Below are 17712 nucleotides of genomic sequence, written 5' to 3'. Positions count from 1 at the left end.
TTTACAGAGATGAAGGGAGTGGGATCGAGAGTTAGAAACACCAATGAGAGAGAAACATCGATCAGCTGCCTCCTGCACACTCCCTAATGGGTATGTGCCCGCAACCAAGGTACATACCCTTGACCGGAATTAAACCTGGGACTCTTGAGTCCACAGGCCAACGCTCTATCCACTGAGCCAAAGGGGTTAGGACAGGAGCATTAGTTTTAATAACTGTAACCTACATATAATAATATTTATCTGTTCACTGGCTATAACCTTCTAGTCAGCTTCACCTTCATCTGCACAGCTGCAGAAGCGCAAGTGTATATATGGGTTAAGTAGTCATTTTAAGAGTGCCTTGTTTATACATTATTTGACTAAAAATTCTCTATTCCGTTCATTCCTTCCCTTGTCTTTCTCAGCAAAAATGCAAATAATAGCAAAATATTATTTCCAGTAGTCATACAGTATGGCTCTCAGCATACTTATCTATTTAGAACAAAGCTAAGGAGGAATGACATACAGGGTTGCATGAGGATTGAGTTTAATGCATCCAAAACGTTTAACACAGTGACTGGCATACAGTGAATGATGGGTCACTGTCAGCTGTTTTAAATTTTTCTTACTTAGGTGATTCTCATTTTCTTCAGTGGTTCGTCTGTGGCCCTGAGTGAAGAAGAGAGAAGAATCTGGTTCCCTTTAAAAATGTCAGCCTAGTCAGTGGGCAGGTAGGGCTTTCTTGCATCCTACCTGCAACCCTCCCCCTTATTTCTGCCCAGTTTCTGCACACCTGGGAAAGTACCTGGTTAACTTTTTTTTTTTTGTAAATTGAATAATGACAACTTTGAGGGCAGTGGCAACATTTTAACTTGTTTTCTCTCTGAAAGGAGTCTGAAAAGCAAACCCTAAACCTGTGGACAACTAGTTTTTAAAACCACATTTCAGAGTTTACAGGTGTGTGCCTGGGGCAACCAAAACAAAGATTACAGCGACGGTGATGGCTGCCTCCCAGGCTCAGATAAAAGAGGCGCCTCGCAGTTAGCTCGGCGTGCCAGCTCACCTGAGGTCAGACTTTGAATTTCCCCCACTCACAGGGCGGCAGGGAGAACAGGGCCTCCCAGGGCTGGCTTTCAAAACCACACGACCGCTTTCCCAGGCTCTCTCCCTTCCCATGTTGTTTCTGGGTGCATAGTCCTCCCTACTGGCTCGGTGTGTGTGTGTGTGTGTGTGTGTGTGTGTGTGTGTGTGTGTGTGTCCCGGGGGAGACAGGGTGGTGCCTGGATGTGGGCAGCCGGGGTGGGGAGCAACGCTGGGAGGCGGTGGCCCCGGAAATCGCCGGTGGACAGCTGCCCCGGGACTGTCCCCCAACATGCCTAAGGGGGCCCAGCACCGGCCGGTCCTCTCCCCAGGGTCTCTCCGGGGCCGGGCAAACAGCAGCGCCCTGGGGACGCAGTGACCGTGCTGGAGCTTCCCGCCCTTTCCCGGGACCGGCTCCCCTGCCCCTGGCCGCTTCCTCCGGGGCTCCGCCGCCCCTCCCAGCGGCGGCTCCCTTTCGCAGGCGTGCGCCCCCAAACCCGCCGCCCCCGCCCCCCGGGGCCCCGCGCAGGTGCCCCCGGCGCCGGGCGCCTCCGCCCGTGGGGAGGCGCTGTGGTGCAGGCGGCCCCGCGCGCCCCGGGCGCCGGCTGCGGCTCGGCCTCCTCCTCCTCCCTCCGCCCTCCTCCTCCTCCTCCTCCCGCTCCCTCCGCCCTCCTCCGCGGCTGGGAAAGTGGGAGGCGGCGGCGTGTGCGCGCGCGAGGGGGGCGCCGCGAGGAGGCTCCGGGGCCGCCGCGTCAGAGGCACGGCGATCGCCGCGGGGCCGCATCCGCATCGGCCGCCGCCGCCGCCGCGGGGCCGCGAACAAAGAGGAGGGGCCGGCGAGAGGTAGGGCCCGGGCACAGCCCCGGGTGGGGGGGGCGGGGGCAGGCGGGGCCGGGCGTCCCCTTCCCCTGCCCTGCGCGCCGCCCGCGCGCTCTTCTCCCCGCCGTCCCCGGGTCCCCTGGGCGCCGAGCCGGGACCTGCGGGAGCCCAGCCCGCGGCCTCGCCCGCCGCCTCCCCGGCAGGAAGCTGCCCGGCTCCGCGCCGCCGGCTCCGGCACAGCCCGCGCCCCCGCCCGCGCCCCGCGCCCGGCCGGCTGCGCCTCCCGGGGACGCCCGCCCTTCCCCGCGGGGAGGCGGCCGCGTCCCGGGGGCGCTCCGCGGGGCTGGCGCTCACAACTTAAGGTGCGGGTTTATTTGTAAGTCCTTGGAAACTTCCAGCTGGGGGGGTGGGGTGAGGGGGGATTGGGGTGGGGTTCGGTGCCCGGTGCCCGGCCTGACCTAAAAGGAGGCGGGGATTCCGGGGATCCCCATGCGGGCACCGGCCGGGCCGCAGGCAGCCCCAGCCCCGGAGCCTGTGCTGCGGGCGCGGGGGCACCTGGCCCGGGCGTGTCTGCGGCCCCGGCTACCTGTGCGGGCGGCTGGGAGGGTTGCAGCCCGGGCCCCCCGGCCCCCCGCCTCGGCCCCGGCCCTGTCAGGAGCAGCTGTGGACGCTCCCACCCAGACCTGCCGCCCCCTCTCCCTTAGCCGGTCACGTTTCCATGGATGCTGGAGGCGGTGGGAGAGCGGCGCAGTCCCTGGTGTAAAGGCTGCCCCCAAACCCCCAATCCCCATGGCCCCGGGCTCATAGGATGCCCCGCGTTCCCAGGGCAGCAGCCCACGGCCAGATTCTTTAGGCGATCATTTTTTTTTTGCCAGGTTTTGTGAATGGGATGAGGACAGGCCGTTCAGAAATCCGGTTCAGAGTTTGTCCACTGCTGCCCATCTATCTGAAGGCTGCTTTTCTATTTCAGCTGCTTTCAGGCAGGCAGGTCCGTAGTGGTTGGTGTCCTTTAGAATGGTCACAACCTTCAGCTCATTTTTTTATTTTTTATTTTATTTTTTTTGGTTTGGGTAGGATGAAACAGGGCTATGTTTAAGGCCAGCCCAGAAACATATGTATCCAATACTGGGATCATTTACCGCAAGTGATCACAGGAGGCATGGTTTTTCTTCAACGCCCGAGTATCTTTTAGAAATTGGGAATTGGGTCGGGTTTGAAAGTGATTTCAGGTGCGGAAAACTTTCAGCGGCTTCCGTTCAGCTTCTCCTAGGACTAGAGGGCTCTCGGAAGGCAGCTCCTAGCACTCGGGGAGCTGGAGAAATGACGGTCTTTATTGCGTTTCATAAATCCTATTTATTGCACGAGTCCCGTGGAGGGCTTCATAGCTGTTTCTGCACGGTGAACTCCTCTAACTATCGCCAGGGATTAATTTGGAATTGTTTTTAAAAGCCTTTTTTTTTTTTTTTTTAATTGTTGGCTTTGGAGACCAGGAGCCACATTCCAAAGCAAAAGCTGCACTCTTCAGAGGAAGCACTTTTGTGTACTTTTTTTGCTTCTTGGCTCCTCTGTGAGCCTTTTCCCCAGATAACAATAGTTGTGTGTTTTTTTTCCTCTTCCCTCCCTCTTCCCCCCCTCCCTTTCCGCACTCCCCTCCCGGGACTCCAGAGCACAGTCTGAAATGGATGTTACATGAATCACTCGAAGGGCTGCATTGCATACCACTATGAACACTGCTGAAGCTCTTCCTCAGTAAAACGATAAAGATGGATGAGTCTGCCTTGCTGGATCTTCTGGAGTGTCCTGTGTGTCTGGAGCGGCTGGATGCTTCTGCCAAGGTTTTGCCTTGCCAGCACACGTTCTGCAAACGGTGCCTGCTGGGGATCGTAGGTTCCCGGAACGAACTCCGATGTCCCGAGTGCAGGACCCTGGTGGGCTCGGGCGTGGAGGAGCTTCCCAGCAACATCCTGCTGGTCAGACTCCTGGATGGCATCAAGCAGAGGCCCTGGAAGCCTGGCCCCGGTGGGGGCGGTGGGACGAACTGCACCAGCGGGTTGAGAGGTCCCAGCAGCTCCGTGGCGAACTGTAGCTCCAAAGACCTGCAGAGCTCCCAGGGCGGACAGCAGCAGCGCGTGCAAGCCTGGAGCCCCCCGGTGAGGGTGAGTAGCCTGCAGAGCAGTTTGCTTAATAATGGTGTGGGAATGACCACGTATTTTTTAATTTTTATTTTTATTAAATTATTATCTGTGTACATATCTTACCATTGCCCCCCACCCCCCTCCCCAGAGCTTTGTGTCCATTGATGACCACGTATTTTTTTCTTTATTCTCCGACTTGATGCTTTCTAAATCAGCCTATGGCTAAACAAGCCACACATATTGTAACAGATAGGAAGTGCTGCTTCAGGGTATTTTTCTTCCCTTTTTGGAATGGAATTGGATATAAATAATCAATTTTCTTGTCTTTTAAAATTTTCTCCAGATAATCCCTATTATCTTTTCAGAAGCAAGTAGCAATTCATTGACACCCAAAACACAGCCTCTTTTTGTCACCAATTTAAAATGGAAATGTGTTATGGTTTTACTTTGTTGATGGATTTTGGAGAGCCATGATTATGTATGCATGTGTACATCTGTGTATATGTGCTATAAACATGTGTGAGTAAATCACAAGTAGGAAGTCAGGCCATAATTTCTAGGTTGCTTAGAGCACAGAATTTTCTGGTTGGGGGAATTCTTAACAAATCATGGCCACAGGTAGCAGAGTTTTGTTGCTGTAGCAATGCAGTGTCATTTAGGACTATGCTAAAACAGCAAGAGAATCTAGCTTTATGTTGGGTTTTACAGAAAGTGAAATTAAATATTCCATTAAAATGGTTTTTCTTGGGTTTTGGGTTTGGGCTGAAATAATTTTAAGTGAAGTTAAATATTTGGATAGTTATTATAATTTAAATTTCTAGAAGGTAAGATATTCTGAATAAATCTGAATTTATGACACACCAATAAGATATGCTTTGCTCATCTTTATAATAATAAAAAGTAATTATGGGCTGCATACAATTATGCATATTTGTATAGTTAAAACAATTCCATTTGTGTTGGAAGAAGCAATTTTGATAATTGGCCAAAACTGATAAAAAATATTTTTAAAGAACAGTTAATCTGGATGAGAATATATATTTTTCAAATATTTGCAGTACACACACACAACTGGCTTCTTTTATTTAATGTTGGAACAACCCATTGGGACAGCATTAGATGGTATAAATTCATAAATGTGATGATCAGACAACTGTAGCTGACTACAGCCTTATAACCATTCCCTTCCTTCTCAGGCCATCTTTTAAAATGCTATATTTGTATCACTGGATGTATCACATATGTAAAGCATCTTAATCACTAGGAAACAGTTTCATCACTAGCAGAGTAAGATTTCTCTTGCGTCTCATATTTAAGATTTTTAAGATAGTAATGACTGGTTTATGGAGGGTTTCTTTCCCTGTTGGAAGCTCACATGTAAAATTGATCTGCTTATAGCACTTTTCTTAGACTTTTATTTTATAGAGTTTTCTGATACCTTGATTAGTGGATATGGACTCATCAATATTTCAACTACAGAATCAGTGATCAATTTGATCATTTCTGAGACACCTGACCCAGGTCTGCTTAGTTTAATTAGGGAGTAGATTTACTTCTTTGGAGAGATTTGGTTTCCTCGTTAATTAGACTAGAGAAGGCATAGCTTCTGGCTATGAGTAGAAGTGCCTTCGTGGTTGACACCTTGCCTTACCTGTTGTGAGGAATGCATTGAAGGTTTGATTACTGATAAAAAAGGAATTTAACAAGAGGGCTCAAGCATGCAGCTTGGCATTTTCCTTTTTAACAGAAACTGACTGTGTAATGCTGTAATGTCCATTTGTTTGAACTCTAAGCTCCCAAAATGGAGTTTCACTTTTCTTAGTGAGATTTTTGTGAGATTTGTTGATGCCAGTATTATTTTTGTGAGATTTCATTGATGTTAGTATTATTTTCCTGGCTTACACGGTTTTCTTTAGCATGAGAAAAATTACTCACCAAGAAGGACAGCTCACCTTGAGCCTTATAACTTGAATTGCTGAAGTCCATAAAACAGGAGATAATATCTGTTACTTGGTGGGTGGCACGGAGAGTGTTGGCCGAAACAACCTGGTTTTTTCAGTTATCTGAGTGTTTGCAAACGCTGCAATACTTAAAAAAAAAAAAATAAAAAAAAAAATAGCCCCCTCCCCCAAGTCTAAAACAACTTGTACTTTTTATCAGTACTTTTTATTTTCAAGTATTCAAAACAACCAGGTATCTCAAAGGTAAAACATCTCAGAAAATACTCCTTTAAAAAGTAGGAAATCTGTTAGATACAGACCTGTGGAGGTTGTAATGCACTCCTTCGGACCCTTCCCTTAGGTGAGGGACCGTAATAAATTCCAAACGCACATCCTCCCTTAGATGTTCTGACATGACCAGGCGGCGTGTGAGCCTTTTTCCACATGTTGCCCAAAGCTGAAAGTGATAACATGTGGAATGTTGCTTCAGTTTATTAGTTATGTTCTATGATCCGTTAGACTGTGACCATGTGGCTTCCTCATGTGCTTAGCCGAGGTAGATGGAGTGTTATCGGCAGATACGAACATTTCCAACGTGCGACACACATCTTGTTCCCAGAATTTTAGTGTTTCCTGTCTAATATGAAGGAGAAAATGAAACAGTGTTGGGCTGGAGTCACCAAGGGCGTCAGTCCATCGACTCTTTACCCCAAGTAAAGAATTGCTGTTGGTTTGAAGCCAAAGTCAAGCAGTGGAGTGAGCCGCCGGGAGGGGGTGGCTGCAGATAATCTGTCTAATGGACTAAAAAATACCTGCAGAAGATAGATTTTTGTGTATATGCAAAGTGAGATGAGGAAAGCATATTTAAGTAATTCCTATAGACCTACTACCTAATGGCATAGTTAAATTTCTGCTTTCTGTGTGTGATCCCATTGTTCAGGATTTTTATCAGTGCGTGCATGGTGTGTGTGTGTGTGTGTGTGTGTGTATGTGTGTGTCTGTCTAGGTATTAAATAATGATTTCACACCCTCAAAATGAGTTTATTCAGCAGGAATAGATCACACAACCATTGATTTACACTAATTTACACATCACTTAGTCTTTTAAAAAAAATCTAAAACATAATGAGTACTTAGGCACTGCCCTCGCTGCTGGATAGATAGTGATGGACAAACCAGATACAGATTCTGCTTAGCAATTAATGAGTATGTGTCAGTCTCGTTGGAGAGACACACAATAGCAATAGCAATGCAGGTAGGTAATTAAACACAGTAAGTGTCAGAGAGAGCCATGGGGGAAAGAAGGGCCTGTGTAAAGTGTGAGGGTAAATTGTGTGTGTGTGTGTGTGTGTGTGTGTGTGTATGTGTATATGTGTGTGTGAGTGTGTGAGAGAGAGACTTTAAAAAACTTCCTTGAAGAAAAGGTATTTGCGCTGAAATGATATGATTGGAGATGGGGCTGGGCAGCCACAAGGGCAGAGGGGGTGAGTATTCCAAAGGCCCTGACCGACAGACAGCGCAGGGCATGGCTCCTAGAAAGAACTAACAGAAGGTGAGTATGAACTAAGCAAGGGACAGGGATCGGACCTAAGACGAGGCCTCAGGTGCAGCAGTGTGCAAGGCATCAAGGGCCACCACAAGGCCACTGGGGTCAGGGCCAGATGCGTGGTGTAGCTCCTGAGTGCTCTGCATCGGGATTAGAAAGACAGATCATTGGGACTGGAAATCATTGAGACCGGGGCGCACACAGACCTTCAGAACGGAAGTGAAGCCCTGGGTCAAAGCCCTGAGGGACAGGAAAGGTAGGGCATTCTGGATACGGGGAAGGGGGACACCGATGAGATTTCCTCTTTCCCGCCAATGCCCAGGACGCTTCAGTTCCTCCAGAGTTACACCCACACCTCCCTTCTCTCCCTCTCCTGATTGTTGACTATTATGGGCTGAATCGTTTCCCCCAGCATCCATAAGTTGAAGTCCCATCTCCCAGCCCCTCAGCATGCGGCTGTGTCTGGGGAGTAGCACCGCTAAAGAAGTGGTGGAGGTAAAATGAGTGTGTATGGGCGTGGCCTAAAGACTGTTAATTCTCATTAGAGGAGATTAGCAGACAGACACCGAGGTAAGGCCACGTGAAGACACATGGAGAAGATGGCCATCTACAAGCCAAGGAGAGAGGCCTTCCGAAGAACCCAGTCCTGCCCGCACCTTCATCTCTGGCCTCCAGGACTGAGGAAGTAAATGCCGGTTGCTAACGCCAGCCAGCCGGTAATACTCCCTAAGGGTCGCTCTGGCAGAGCAATACACTCCCTGGGGATGTATTCCTGAAGGTCAGCCCACCGCGTGGCCTTTTGGTTGGTCCACTGCCAGTTCCATTCAGCCCGTTTTCCCATAGACCTGCCGCGGTCCTGCTCGGTGGAGGTGCAATAACCTTGAGAAATTCTTCAGTCCCTACCCACCCTCTTAGATGCTCCAGTGGCCTGGCGTAGTTTTATAAAATGGACAGGAGGTTTATGTGGCAAGACACCAGAGGTTTTGGAGGAGAGGGAGGGAGGTGCTGGGAGAAGACAGGCTCTAACACTGTTGTCTCTCTCCAGTTCTCCTGTAAGTGGGGTCTAGAGAGCGAGCTTCGTTGGACGTAGCGGTGTCCACCTGAGGCACCACCCAAGGGGAAGGCAGCAGGAAGAGCGTGGCAGGAAGGGAGGAGGAGAAAGGCAGGGTGGCGGGAGACTCCAGGGAGAGCGTGGAAAGCTGGTGCTAGCCCTGAGTTGCCCCAGGGGCCGCCTTTGACCTCCAGTCGGCACACAGGGGCGTGTGGAGTGTTCCTATCGGGCTCCATTCTGTGCTGTCGTCTGTCCTAGGGCAGAGGCGGCATTAGTGCATGTTTCTGTTGGAAATGTTTACCTTTTGGGGGGAGGAAAACATCCAAGAAACAGCAAACAAGGCAGCATATACTAGTGAAATTGCAAACGATGGGGTAAGATAAGGAGTATGTCTGCCCAGCCAGCGCGGGCGTCTGTCAGCCTGCGCACTGAAGGGTTGCTGTTTGAGTCCCAGTCGGGGCGCATACCTACCTAGCTTGTGGATTTGATCCCCGGTTGGGGCACTTAGGGAAGGCAGCTGATCCATGTTTCTCTCTCTCTCTCTTTCCCCTAGTCTCCCTTCCTCTCTCTAAGCATATCCTTGGGTTAGGTTAGAAAAAAAGAAAAGGTGTGGAATAAGTCTCTATAGTGAGGTCTGGGTCGAGTCTCCCCTGGATTTAGAGTCTGGCCAAAGGGTAGGTGGAGTAACTGGGTTAGCGTGGACGGGGACACAGAAGCACATACTCCCCTGCTGTGGAAGGTTCCGGCCAGACTCTGGTAAAGAAATGGGTGTGTCTGCACAGGCGGGGGTGGGTCCCTGCGTTCATCCACACTGGACCCAAGCAGGACCTCTCCTGTGGTTTAGACGAGGGAGACTCAGCCATTTCCTAATGAGGAGAGAGGATCCTAGATAGGCTGCCTCCTGCACATCCCTTCCTGGGGATGGAGCCCACAACCCAGCATGTGCCCTGACCGGGACTTGAACCATGACCTCCTGGTTGTTAGGTCAGCGCTCAACCACTGAGCCATACTGGCAGGGCAGTGCCTACCTCTGATTCCCTTTCTGTTGCCTGTGGCCTCTTCCTCACCATCCCAAGAGCCCCTGGCTCCTCTTTGTCGCCCGCCATTCTGAACTCTCTTCCTCCTCCAGGAAGGATGCTTCTTTTCCCACTGCAGTCAGACACTCCCTCTGCTCCAGTAATCCAGCCCCTCGGCCACCCATTGCTTTCACATGGTTTAAGCCAGCAGAGCCAAATATCAACAGTAAAACAATTGAAATTTCTTTTGAGGGCCAAATTTTTTAAACTTAAACTTCTTCTAATGCCACTTCTTCAAAATAGACTCGCCCAGGCCATGGTATTTTGTGGAAGAGCCACACTCAAGGGGCCAAAGAGCCACATGTGGCTTGTGAGCTGCAGTTTGTCGACCATGGGTTTAAGCCAACCCGAGACAATACATGACAAGCCTTTTTTTATTCTAAGGTCAAAAGGCAAGTGCCTTTGCAGTTCACTCTGCAGCAGGATTCTTCAGGAGGATCCACCAGAGGAGAGCAGCGTCGCACGTGCAGTATAGGGGAGCGTGTTGGCGATAGCAACCTCACACATGGAAGCGGCTCTGCTAGGAAGGCTCCCTCATGGTGGGACGTAGCAGACCTTCCCTCTCCCAGAGCTTTTATCACGAGCAGTGTGTATATCTCCCTCCCCTCTTTCTCCTACATCTCCTTTTTACGTTTCAGAGACTTCTAGAAGTAGTGACCTTGAGGAGAGCATTTCTGAGCCCCTCCACCCTTCCTGCGGCCCCGCAGTCCTTTGTAGTATATGTGTCCGCCAATGCCTTAGTCAAGGGGATGGCAGCATTTGCTTCATGAATGGCAGCATATGGGTAAACACGGCCAGTTTAAACACAGATGTGTGAGTGGGCTCTTTGGGGGTAGCCGCGAAGGGAAAGGAGGTGCCATTTCAAAGGGTTGACAGTAGCAGTTAAGGAGCAGATCATCTGCATTGTGAGACATGGCAAAAGAGCAGTAGGAGGATGTGCACATCAATCTTGAGTTACATTAAATATAGTGCAGAAAGGCAAGGGCTGTCAAGTATAAACATTTTCTTCTGTTAGCCTAAGGAAATAATAAATTTTTAAAAGTATTTTTTATAAGAAAAGAAATCCTTTTGAAACACTGCCTGTTCAAATCCAGCAATGAATGGAGTGAATTTTCATTATTTTTTCAAGTAGAGTAAGTGAACCTAAGCATTGAAATACAGAAATGAAATAAAGGTTTACTCTAGGGTGCTCCATGTCTAGGTTTTTTTTTTTTTTAATTTTTATTTCAGAGAGAATAGGAGAGGGAGAGAGAGAGACAGAGAAACATCAATGATGAGAGAGAATCATTAATTGGCTGCCTCCTGCACACCCCCTACGGAGGATCGAGTGCACAACCCTGGCATGTGCCCTGACTGGGAATCAAACTGTGACCTCCTGGTTCCTAAGTGAACACTCAACCACTGGGCCACACCACTAGGCCCGTGTCCAGCTTTACTTTATGTGAGATACCCTCTCACGCAATATAGTAGTAATAGAAGCAGAATATCAGTGTGGAATACTACATATAGCCCTGGCACTTGTACCAGGTGTACCAGTTAATGCAGATTTTGTAATAAAAGAAAACATAATTTCAAGAGAAACTTCAGAAGTGCTGTATTCAAAGTAATGCCCGTCGCTAGCTACACATTTCCCCCATCTTTCAGGTAATTTGTGGATACCGTCCCAGTAGGACTTTTCTTGTTTTGAGGCAAACCATTCACAGACCCAATTTTCCACTTCTTCGTACATTTTGAAGTGCTGCTCAGAAAGTGGGTGTGCCATCGATCAGAAGATGTGGTAATCTGAGGGAGCAAGGTCTGGAAAATGTGGAGGGTGGGTTAATACTTCCCAAGCAAGATCTTCTGACATGTCTTTAGCTGGTTTTGAAGTGTGTGATGGTGCATGAAGCAAAATTACTTTGCCGTGTCTTCTGGCATATTCTGGTCATTTTGCAATTAAAACATGGTACAAATTGATTATTTGTTGTTGGTAATGCTCAGTATTAATGATTTCACCTGTTTTTAGAAACTCAAAATACAGCATACCTTCCTGATTCCACCAAACGCAGAGCTTTGTCTTCTTTCCGAAGTGATTTTGCCTTGCAGTCGATGTTGATGGTTGACCTGGATCAACTGATGATTTTGTGCATTTGGGATTCTCAAAATATACCCACTTTTCATCACCAGTCACGATTTGATGCAGAAAAGACTTCCGTGCCTTTGAAGCAACATTTTACTGATGACTTTTCCGTTTTCCATTTGTCTTTCATTCCCAATTGATGTGGCACCCATTTTCCTTCCTTTAAAATCTTTCCCATTGCTTGTAAATGATCGGAAATTGTTTGCTGAGCAATGTTTGATCTTTCTGGAAGTTGTTTTTGAGTTTCACATGGATCTTCATCCAATAATACTTGTAATTGTTGGTCTTCAAACTTTTTTGGTTGACTTGGACGTTTTTTTGTCTTTCACATTGACAAAATCACTTTTAAAGCATTTAAACCAGTGTTCACAAGTATCTTGAGATGGAGCATGTTCACCATAAGCTTCCCAAAGTATACGATAATCTTCAGTAGCACTTTTCTTCAAAATAAAGTAATGAATTAAAACATCCCACAAATACTTTTTTTTTTGGCACGAAATTCGACATTTTTAAGTGTAAAAATATCTATGATGTTAACATCTTCAGCAAATTTGACATATGAAGTTTTTAAGCTTGCTGGCAATACAACAAAATAGCATAGGTATCAAATCGCATATATATCAACGTGTAATTCCATCTATTGAAAAAATCTGAATTATTAACCTGTACATCAGAAGTGTGTTTGAGCACTGATACTTGAAAGTTGATTTGTTAAAAGGAGATTCAGTCCTATAAAGATAAAAATATTCTTTCACTTCTAATTATATCACTTCTTAGTTTTAAAGATCTTTAAATATATTTAAAAGTTCTTTAACTCATCAAATACATAGATTAAACATTAACATATGTAATAAAATTAAACTTCAAACCTTAAATATTTGTTTTGCTCAGCTTATGCAAAGTGATATTAGTGAGCAAATCTCTCCCTGTTTTTTCCATGGTTAAACTTGTTTTTTAAGCACACTCGTGGATAAATTATTTCCAGCATTTCATGTGTTTTTACTTTTTGTCCCCCATAGTAGAGCACGATTGAAGAGTTTAAGTCCGTGAGGCAAAATATTTTGGTAGGCCTAATTATTTTCATTCAGTATTATGTATTTCATAGTATGTAATATTATGTGCTGGTATGAGCACTTTCTTATTTTATAAAACAAGTCCAGCGTACTAGAAGGTATTGGAAGCCTTGATTCTTTTGTACAGAGACAGGGATACTGCCGATACTGGTGTGGCTCAGTAGATGGAGCGTCGGTCTGCGGACTGAAGGGCCCCGGGTTCGATTCCGGTCAAGGGCATGTACCTTGGTTGCGGGCACATCCCTGGTAGGGAGTGTGCAGGAGTCAGCTGGTTGATGTTTCTCTCTCATCGATGTATCTAGCTTTCTATCCCTCTCCCTTCCTTTCTGTAAAAAATCAATAAAATATATTAAAAAAACAAAAAAGACAGGGATGCTGTTGGAAGTGAAGTGTTGGTTGAAAGGCGCCGTCATGTGACATCTTGAAATGTTGACATTCTAAGATAGCCCACCTCCGGCACCAGAGAAGTATTGGGTCTCCGCGTAGGACGATGAAAATGTGTGCTGTGTGGAAACCGAGCGCCACCTGTATGGTGGCAAGAAAGAAGGAGACCTGGGTTCTCGTCTTGCCTTTGGGACTGTGAGCCAGTGATTTCTCTTCCACAGGCCTGAGTTTCCTCTCAGACAATGAGGTCTTGTCTCGTAGCAGAGTCCCTTTGCTGCCTTGACATTTTGGAAATAATTACCCTAGCGAAGGCCAGCTTTGATAGCGAGCATTGAGAACAAATTGAGATTGGGGTCTGGATATCCTCTCGGTGCTGTGAGATGAATGTGCCTCTCACAGTCACCCATGGGCATCGGGATCTGCCCTAATATCCCCTGAGAAGCCACACTGTGTCTGCCACAGGAACCTCCGGATGAGTGGGTGAGGAATCAGGGCGTGAGAAGAGAGGCAGAGCAGAAAAGCAAGGGCAGCTTGGGGAGCCTGGCCTAGGCTCAGTCTCTAAACTGATGGGCCTTCAGTGGCCTGGAATGATCTGCCCCAAGGATACTTTTTTTTTTTTTTTTTTTTTTTTTTTTTTTTTTTTAAAGAGAGTGGAAGGGAGGGAGGGGTGGGAGAGAGAAAGAGAGAGAGAAAGAGAAACATCGATGTGAGAGAGACACATCCTTTGGTTACCTCCTGCATGTGCCCCGACTGGGCAGGGGATCAGACCTGCAACCCAGGGATGTGCCCTTGACCGGGAATCATACCCACAACCCCTTGGTGCCCAGGCCAGTGCTCTAACCATTGAACACACCGGCCAGGGCAGGAATGATCTACCTTTATTCTGCCTGAATACTACCTTCGTGTAAAGTTGTCACACTGAGTGATATTTCAGCACTTAGAGATTGAAATGTAGTTGTCCACCTACTAAAATGTTCTCTTTGGAAGGGTATGGATTTGCCCAGTCCCATTGCTTTTCCCATTCTCCCTGAGGTGAGAACACCCACCCTAAGGGACAGGAAGTTTCTGCTGAAAGGGGGGGCGTGGACACGGAGTTTCTTTGTGTGGGGGAAGTGCCGTGAGGGGCTAAGGTGGGCTTTAATTTATCCCCTACACCGGGGCACTTTTGGGAGGAAAAGGGATGCTGCTGGTAATTTTGCAGAGTCAACAGCAGCCATCCGGGCCTGTCTGGGGCAAACAGGGCCGTGTGGTTACCCTCACCGAGGGCGGGTGAGCGAGCCCAGGACATAGAAGAGGGTTTCACCAAGTGTGGGGAAGATGCCAAAGAATACAGAAGCTCTTTCAAAAATGTGCAGGGGAAGTGAGGGGAATTGATTTCTTCCTCTGAATGCGCCTTTCTGTGCGCTTTGTGGTTTTGCTGGAGCAAAAACGGGATGTGGTACAAAAGGCAGGGGGTTTTAGCATCAGGCCAACCTTCTTCTATTTCTTGTTATCTGTGTGGCTCTTGGGCATGCTATTTCCTTGGTCTAATTTCCAAATTTGTAAAACGATGACAATCTGCTTTCCAGGGCTGGGAGGATTACAGGAGATAAGAGATACTCAGGACCTAGTAGATCCTCAGTAAATGCCAGGACCGTCTGTTTTCACTCTTTCCAGATATTAGAACTTTTAGTACCATATGTCAGTTATATAGTAAAATAAAATCTGTGTGTGTGAGGGTACACATGTGGGCGGGTGTGGTCTGATAATTTATTTTTTCAAAAATTTTTATTGATTTCAGAGAGGTAGGGAGAGGAAGAGATGGACACATCAATGAGAAAAAAATCATTGATTGGCTTCCTCCTGCACGTTCCCTACTGGAGATCAAGCCCGCAACCTGGGCATGTGCCTTGACGGGGAATCAGACCGTGACTGCCTGGTTCATAGGGCGATGCTCAACCACTGAGCCACACTGGCAGGGCTGATGGTTTAGTCAACGTTTATAATGTTAATGCCGTAGGACAGTCGTCGGCAAACTCAGCAGAGCCAAATGTCAACAGTACAATGATTTAAATTTCTTTTGAGAGCCACGTTTTTTAAACTTAAACTATATAGGTAGGTACATTGTTATTAACTTAATTAGGGTATGTAGTATTTTGTGCAAGAGCCAGACTCAAGGGGCCAAAGAGCTGCATGCGGCTGGCGAGCTGCAGTTTGCCGAACACTGCCATAGGATATTTGGTTCTGTTTTAAGCAGCCAACTTAAACTTCAGGTACACAAGCTGTTCATCAGTTAGTGACTGCAAATGATGTCACTGAATAGGTGGTTTGTTCTGGTCCTCCCAGTACTTGTAGTGCGACACGGTTCTCCGGGTCTCACCGGTGAAAGGAGACGGTGAACACCGTTATCTCTGGTACCCCTTCCTGTTCCCTCCTCCCTGGGTGAGAGACCCAGCCAGCAGGATCCAGTGTCTGTTAGACACTCTGTGACTGGTTTCATTGCTTCTCTCTCTCTCTCTCTCTCTTTTTTCTTTTCTCTTGACGATGTGGGAAAACTAATAGCTCAAATATTTTCTTTTTAATTTTATTTATTTTTATTGAATATTGGGGTGACATTGGTTAATAAAATTATACAGGTTTCAAGTATACATTTCTATGATACATCATCTGTATATTGCACTGTGTGTCCACCATCCAAAGTCAGACCTTCTTCTGTCACCATATATTTGACACTTAGCTCCTTTAAGAGTGTCTTGTGTGGAGCTTTGGGAGGGCTCCGATGGCCATGTCTTTAAGGCAGAGAGAATCTTGAGTAACTGCAGGAAGTAACGAGCATGTGGAAGAGAGCTGTGGGAGGAGCTGGAGGCCGTCACCGAGAAACGGTATGGAATGCATAAAACAAGTTTTGTCCTGTTGAACGCCAAACTCCCCTTAAAAAGAAATGCCAAAGAGACCTTTTAATCGTTTTAGAGAGGAGACTCATTTTGGAACGTAACAGAATAAAAATATAAGGTAGGAAAGAATTGTCAGTAATTTGTATATTTACTTCATAAAACCCTTAAAACATTATTAGGAGTTAAAAAGTATTATGGATATCCTATCTAATAAAAGAGTAATGTGCAAATTGACCATCACACCAAATGCACAAAGATGGCTGCCCCCATGTGGTCAAAGATGGCTGCCTCCATGTGGACACCAGATGGCTGCCACAAGATGGCCAGTAGGGGAGGGCAGTTGGGAGGAACCAGGCCTGCAAGGGAGGGCAGTTGGGGGCAATCAGGCCTGCAGGGGAGGGCATTTAGGGGTCACCAGGCTGGCAGAGGAGGGAAGTTGGATGTGACTGGGCCTGCAGGGAAGGGCAGTTGGCGGGGGGGGGGGGGGGGGGGGGGGGCGGGACCCCAGGCCTGCAGGGGAGAGCATTTGGGAGGGACCAGGCCTACAGGGGAGGGCAATTAGGGGTAAACAGGCTGGCAGTGGAGCAGTTAGGCATCAGTCAGGCTATCAGGGGAGTGGTTAGGGGGTCGGACCTAAAAGGCAGTCAGACATCCCTTGAGACGTCCCAGATTGGAGAGGGTGCAGGCTGGGCTGAGGGACACTCCCCCCCACTCCCACCCCATGCATGAATTTCGTGCACCGGGCCTCTAGTTTTTTTAAGTAAGAAACAAGATCATTTCACTTGTGCATCTCCTCTCCACAGAAACCTCTTCCACTCCCTATGTCTTCCACATTGCTGTACCCAGAGTCTGACAGCTCCAATAATGTCATTCTCCCCAAAAGTCTGTTGTGGATCCCTATTACCTTGAACAGTAGTTTTCAAACTTTTAGTTTTTCATTGCAGAATCCTTTTATGAAGGGAAATCTGTATAGATTTTGTCTGTATTTATTTATGTGTATCTATATCAATTTATATTTATTTTTTTGGAGACAGAGTTTTTATAAGTTCAGAATAATAATATTTAATTATTATCAAGTTGACCAAAGAAACTATTCTGATAAAGAGACCTTTGAAATTAAGCAGTGAAATATACATGAGAATGAATATTAGTGTTATTTAGCATTAGTAGTCAATATTTGGATTTTATTATAATAAAAAGAAAACCCTGATTCATGCAGATAATCATAAATCTGTTGACATTTTATCCAGACTTATCCTTTAAAAAACCTGATTACCGCATTTCACTAACTCCAAAATGCCATCAACTGTACGTTATTTTATGAATAGCACAGAAAGAAAAAAAATGTGCTAATTAAATTTGATTCTGGGGATAAGATGTAAAAAAGAGTACCTCACAATACCCCATTGGAATTTAGTATTCCAGTCACTTCATCCTCTTAAAAATCAGTGGCTCTGGTTCTCTCAGTATCAGGACAAAGCTCCTAAGTATGTTCTAAGAAGCCTGCCTGGCCTCACTACCCTGATCTCTGCACTCCAGCTGCACGGGCCTTCTTTCCAGTCGCCCAGTCTTCCAGGTGGCAGATCAAGCCTCCGTTCCTCTGGAGAGTCTTCCTCGACACCAGGCCACATCCTTGA

General features: G+C 47.1%; 1 protein-coding gene across 3 annotated transcripts in view; it reads left to right on the top strand.

The window, feature by feature from the left end:
- Positions 1 to 1719: 1719 nt before the first annotated feature.
- SH3RF1 (SH3 domain containing ring finger 1) overlaps positions 1720 to 17712 on the top strand; it is a 173072-nt gene continuing 157079 nt past the window's right edge. Inside the window, exons 1-2 of one of the 3 annotated variants that reach the window (XM_084883736.1) lie at positions 1720 to 1902; positions 3544 to 4034. In XM_084883736.1, the coding sequence (XP_084739862.1) occupies positions 3642 to 4034 (393 nt within the window). In that variant the 5' untranslated portion in view covers positions 1720 to 1902; positions 3544 to 3641. Of the gene's footprint in view, positions 1903 to 1952; positions 2255 to 3543; positions 4035 to 17712 lie in introns of those variants that run through there. The other 2 variants (XM_084883737.1, XM_084883738.1) reach the window with 2 other exon arrangements.

This window comes from Pipistrellus hanaki, assembly GCF_964339955.1.
Source record: "Pipistrellus hanaki genome assembly, chromosome: 5".
NCBI classification, from domain to species: domain Eukaryota; kingdom Metazoa; phylum Chordata; class Mammalia; order Chiroptera; family Vespertilionidae; genus Pipistrellus; species Pipistrellus hanaki.
Note: the sequence above shows the minus strand (reverse complement) of the source record. Positions and strands in the feature narration are given on the sequence as shown.